General features: G+C 39.7%; 1 protein-coding gene across 3 annotated transcripts in view; it reads left to right on the top strand.

The window, feature by feature from the left end:
• Window positions 1-1,396: 1,396 nt before the first annotated feature.
• The window catches only part of LOC131231393 (uncharacterized), a 59,401-nt gene continuing 54,797 nt past the window's right edge, over window positions 1,397-6,000 (top strand). Inside the window, exon 1 of one of the 3 annotated variants that reach the window (XM_058227558.1) lies at window positions 1,397-1,704. In XM_058227558.1, coding sequence (XP_058083541.1) covers window positions 1,468-1,704 — 237 coding nt within the window. In that variant the 5' untranslated portion in view covers window positions 1,397-1,467. The remainder of the gene's footprint in view (window positions 1,705-6,000) is intronic. The other 2 variants (XM_058227557.1, XM_058227559.1) reach the window with 2 other exon arrangements.

The raw sequence follows: 6,000 nt of genomic DNA, 5'->3' as shown, positions 1-6,000 counted from the left end.
CTAGGTCGACATAAACCCAAGTCAGTACAACCTCTCTTCTACTAATTCCGACCTGGCCTCGAAAATATTCGCCCGAAATCCTAGCCGAGGATTTGGGAAGATGATCGCTACACGGATCTGCCCAAGATCTCAACCAAGGATCTTAGAAGATCCTCACGACATGAACAAGATCCGAATTCCTATACAATATGTTCTTGTTAAACACGGAGAATACCTCCTACGCAACCGCCTCTCCTCACATATAAATAGGAGCATCCATAATGACGAAAGTTAGGCACAATCTTAACCCAAAAAACCCTGTTTAAGACCAAACCTAGAATTCCTATCTGACTGAGGCATCAGAGGGTCTCCTGTTGCAGCCAGGGTTTCATTTGTTCGTTCCCTGTGCATGTATTCAAAGGTCTAGGGAAGGCTAACCAGATTTCTGCATCAACAACATGTATTGCATTTGAGCACCTAGTTGGTTCGAGTGTATGCTCTACGGCTTGCCGAGATATTGGATCCTACTCATCAAAAACTCGAATTGATTGGTTATTTGACCGCTTTATCGAGTGAGTTAGTTAGGGTAGATTTATCTAATCTCAGCCATCACTTGTCACATGTATCACATTATTACACAACATCCCACATACTTGCATCATTTGTGCACACGAACCATATGAATCCTTGGTAGTTTGTTTAGTATTGTGAAGTAAAGGTTGTACGCTTGTATGGGCAAAGAGGGTGCCCAACACCCTCCCCTTTGTAACCATAGTCCCTTACCAAGATTTTTGATTGCAGATTAAGGATTTATTCTAGGATGGGGAATCCTTCAATTCATTCTTCTAAGGTTTCTATAGGGTGCTCAACACCCTCCCTCTTTGTAACCAGTTGCTTACCAAGAATTTCGGTTGCAGATTAATGAGTTATTATAGGACGGAGAATCCTCCAATTCATTCTTTTAAGGTTTCCACATAGTTTAACTGATTGTGAAAATTTGAGTAATTGGCAAACGATAACTCTAGTCAAATATAATATCGCTTCAAACACACTAACAAAAGTTCTTGAAAAAGATACCCATTAGCCTGATTCACAAATAATTCAGTGTCTGCACAATGATGCCCTAAAATGAGGGGGCAAAACGGATGAACGGCGTGGATTTAAGGCACGTACGTCACAGTGGGCCTCACAGTTTGGGATCGGATATCCACCCAAACCGCACCGGCTTAGCTGATGATAACTAATTTTAAATGTTTTTATGCTTGGCGACATTTACCGATAAGTCTCCCGAGAAATTTTCGAGCCGAGAAAGAGTTTGTCACTACGCCGAATGCTGCTCAAAGCGGCGCGGTAGTTTGACCGCGGTCCTATGAACCCGACGGCGCAGGTTAGATAAAACCCTATGTAAGTGCAAAGTAATGGTGGAGGAAGAGGCGGCAGAGTTTTGAAGCTGCGAGAGAGAGAGAGAGAGAGAGAGAGAGAGAGAGAATGGTGAAGGCTTACCTGAGGTACGAACCAGGGGCGGTGTTTGGGGTGGTTTGTTCGGTGGAGTCGAACATATGCTACGACAGCTCAGGGAAACTGATCCTCGCGCCTGCCCTCGAGACGGTAGGCGTGTGGAACGTGCGTCAGGGTGTCTGCTCTAGAACCCTCTCACCTTCCTCTTCCTCACGCCACGGTCCTTCCCTCGCCGTCACCTCCATCGCTTCCTCTCCCTCTTCCTCTGTAAATCTTCCCACTCTCATTGCATCCATGATCATGTATATGCCAATAAATGCTGCAACATAACGTTTTCTTTTTTATTAATTTCTTTCATCATTTGGTATTTTTCTTATTTTAATCTTTGAATTTAATGCTAGAATATGCTGATGCACTATGTTATATCGTACTTATAAAGATGACTCTTGGTGGGTGTACCTGACTATCCAAGGATAGTGCGGTTTTATGAAGTACCCAAGTGTCACACAATAAGTAGTCAAATCTGTTTCATTTTGGCTGAAATGGCCAGACTAGTCATAAACTAGTAAAAATGAAAACACATTTCTTCTTTTCCCCTTGCTTTGTACATTTTTGTCCATTCTGAGCACCATGTTTCTGACAAATTGTATGCATTTTCACTTTTTTTGTTGTTGCTATTGCTGGTATTATTTCTAAATGTCTTTAACATCATTTTCATTGAAAAACTATTCCCAATCAAATGATATTGTCAAAGACTCAAAATCACAGTTTTTCATTATCATTTTTGTTTTGGCTAGTTTCCTCGATGTCTTTAAGCATTGGGGCATGGTTTTAAGACTTGTATAATTGGACCAACATGTTCGGTCCTTAATCGAGTTGTGGCAGACGAGTCGGCTGTGACTTGGCTGAGTCAAGCTGCTAAGTCCCTTTTTCTCTAAATATAAGGAAAATATAGAAAAATTTTTAAATAAAAAATGATACCTAGGCTAATTTTAAGATAAAATCTAGTTAATGTGTGACCTTAACAGGCAATAAATATCTCTTTTTGTGTGTGTGTGTGTGTGTGTGTGTGTGTGTGTGTGTGTGTGTGTTGAAATGTTGAATAGGCATCTGATTTATTTTTTAATTAAATAATATTTTCAATAAAATATTTTTATTAAATCAATAAATTCATGGGATGCTCCTAGACTTCAATAATCTAGGTCTGGTTTGGAGGCTAAAATGGGCAAAATAAAAAATCGAAAACAGATATGGGCTTGAGTTAGATTGAGTCCCATGAGATTGACTTGGACTCACTTGCTCAAGTCTCAGGTGACTCATTTGAGTCAGCCCATGTCTACCCTGCCTGTATACCTACGGTATCAACTCAACCTTGTCAAGACTGAGTTAGAGTCGAGTTGTACGAGTTGCATCACACTTAATTGAATCTCCAAACCATGTATTTTAGTTAAATACTCCTTGGAGAGGACCCAAATCTTCAAACCATTCATTTTGTTAAAATATTGTTTGAAAAGGACCTAAAGGAGTGAGAGAGTTAAAAGCAAGTAAAACCCGCACTTCTGAGAATGAAGAATCTCCTATTTTCTTCTCATTGTCATTTTTACATTCGTGTTTTTAAAAAATGGTACACCAAGATGCAAAAAAAAAAAAAAAGAAGAAGAAGAAAGAAAGAAAGAAAGAAAGAAAGAAAGAAAGAAAAAAAAGAAAAAAGAAAAAAAAAGAAAAAAGGAAAAAAGAAAAAGAAAAAAGAACATATGAAATATGGAGCTTGCCAAAACGACAAAACACTCCATTCTAGGAGGGGAAAAGATATAACAAAAAACTGAAGCATATATATCATGAATCCTTAGCTTGACGAAGAGGCGATCCAAATGAGTGTGATTTAGAGCCTTAGTGAACGCATCTGCCAACTGATCTTGACACTTGACAAATGACATACAAATTTCCTTACACACAACTTTCTTTTTGATATAGTGACAATCAATTTCGATTTGCTTGGTTCTCTCATGATAAACTAGATTGTTGGCAAAGATGAGAGGTGGCTTGATTATCACAATATAGCCTTATAGGAACATCACCCTAACTCACACATTAATGTTTTTAGCCAAATAAGTTCACATGTAACATGAGCCACTGCCATGTACTCTGCCTTTGTGCTTGAACGGACTACCATACTTTGCTTCTTACTTTTCTTACGAAGGTACAATAGCCTGTAGTAGACCACCTGTCAAATGGAGAATCAATCCAGTCTGCATTTGAATACCCTTCTGCGTGAAGATGACCATTACGCTTATAGAGAATACCATGATTAGGAGATCCCTTTGAAGTACCCTAGTCTACAAAACACGACTTTTATACGAGGAACATAGGGAGCTACATAAATTGACTAACCACACTTACAAGAAAATTGATATTAGGTTGAGTGATTGTTAAATAAATTAGCTTCCAACGAGTTGATGACAACTTTCTGGATCATTAATCAATTCTCCCTTATCCACATGAAGCTTTTGATTTGGGTCATAGGAGTTTCAACTAGCTTGACTCCCATAAGACTTGTCTCGGCTAATAAATTCATCACATATTTTCGTTGTGACAAGTTAATACTCACCTTAGTTCTTGCTGCCCCAATATCCAAAAAGTAAATGCTGGGCGGACTCGTTTTTCAATTGCACACGAGTGTGTGGATTCTTGGCACAGGGATAAAAATAAAGGAACTGTTGGTAAATTGGACATAGAAGAACGCTTATGATCATGTTAGTTGGGACTTCCTATACTTTAGGTTGGGGAGGTTTGGTTGTAAGATGAAGTAGAGAAATTGGATTTAGTAGTGTATTCGATCGGCATGCTTCTTTAATCTCATCATTGGCTCTCCTACAGGCTTTTTTCAGTTGACAAGGGGTTTGAGGTAAGGAGATCCATTGTCCCCATTCTTGTTCATGGTATTTGCGGAAGCACTAAGTAGGATGCTGGAAAGCAGCCAATGGGGGCTAGGTTGATTAGTGGTTTCATGGTGGAAAGTGTCAGGTTTCAAAATTTTCATTTGCAATTCGTTGACGATACCTTATCTTCTATGATGCGGATGAGTCGATGGTGGACAATCTTTGAAAAATTGTGAGGTGCTTTGAGGCGATTTCTGGGCTAAAAGTTAACATTTCGAAGAGGGAATTGCTGAGTGTGTGCACTTTTAGTGTATAGGTGGAAAGATTAGTCGAGGTCTTCAATTGCCATGTAGGCTCTCTCCCATCGCTGTATCTTGGGCTCCCCTTGTGCATCAACAAGCTTGCAAAACATTTATGGGATAAGGTTATAATAGAGAAGGTGATGTGGAAATTTTGGTATCTTACTATCTTTCTTTGGTTGGGAGGCTAACTTTAATTTGGGGGGTGGGAGACTTTACTGGGAGGTTGTTGCGTGCAATTATGGTACTCAGGAAGGGGAGTGTTAGGTGAAGGATTCAGTGATATGTAAGGCTTTTGTGATGTTGAAACAAGTGCAGAGGGTGAAGAACAAAGTCAAGTGGTGTGCTTTGTTTGCGGCAACTAGCAAAGGCTTCAGTTTCGGGTTGATCCTTGTATAGGGAAGAGGCCTTTCTAGGAGGAGTTTTCAAGGCTCGCGAGCTTCACCTTGGACATGAATGTCACTATTGATCGCTGCTTCTCTTTTACCGGTGGTTCTGGGGTTTGGCTCTCGCCTTGTAGGAGGAATTTTGACGCAGGACCGATGCATGAACCAAATAACATGTGAGATCACGTAGCGGAATTAAGATAATTAACAAAAAAATACAGGCATTGCCATAATCATCACGAATCCCATGAAAACCAAAAGAACATCATGCATGATCCTAGCCTAAGTTACTAACATCATCACACAAGATCATTAAATAAAACGAAACTAGGATTTAATGGATATAGGGACATCTAATTAGCATAGGGTATGATCTATTTCAAAATAGAAAACCTAATACAACCTAGGGTAAAAATGAGGGTTTGGGTAATTTGCGAAAGTAGAAAAATTAGGGATTTTAGGTTTAGGGTTAGGGTTTTGGAAATGGAAGAAAGGAGTTTTGATATGAGGATGATGGAAAGGCAAAAGGGGCAAGGTGTGGCCGTATGGCCAACCCTAAGGATTCACACGTGTGGCCGTATGGTCACACGTGTGGCGTGGGGTGGACAGGTTAGGTCGGTTAGGGTTTGGGATTGTGGATAGGTAAAAGGAAAGATGGATTTATAAAAGGATGAAGGCTTAGGATGGGAGAATCGAAGAATTCGAAGAAAATACCTTGATAAAGGAGAAGAGAGAAGATGGTGCGGGGATAATGGAGACCTCGCACTTCTGTTGATGAAGATTAGCCTCGCACTAATCTCACTTCCAAATCGCATGGAATTATCTTCAAATCGTATGAAGATGGAAGAAGAAAGCAATGGCTTCTCTCTCTCTCTCTCTCTCTCTCTCTCTCTTTAAATTTTAATTTTTTTTTTTTTTTTTATAAATCACAAAATCCAATAAGGGCAAGGGTCACATGCCCACCTTCTTTTATAGTTTCAAGAAAGTTTGAAAATTCCA

This window comes from Magnolia sinica, chromosome 17 (genome assembly GCF_029962835.1).
Source record: "Magnolia sinica isolate HGM2019 chromosome 17, MsV1, whole genome shotgun sequence".
Taxonomy (NCBI): Eukaryota; Viridiplantae; Streptophyta; class Magnoliopsida; order Magnoliales; family Magnoliaceae; genus Magnolia; species Magnolia sinica.
Note: the sequence above shows the minus strand (reverse complement) of the source record. Positions and strands in the feature narration are given on the sequence as shown.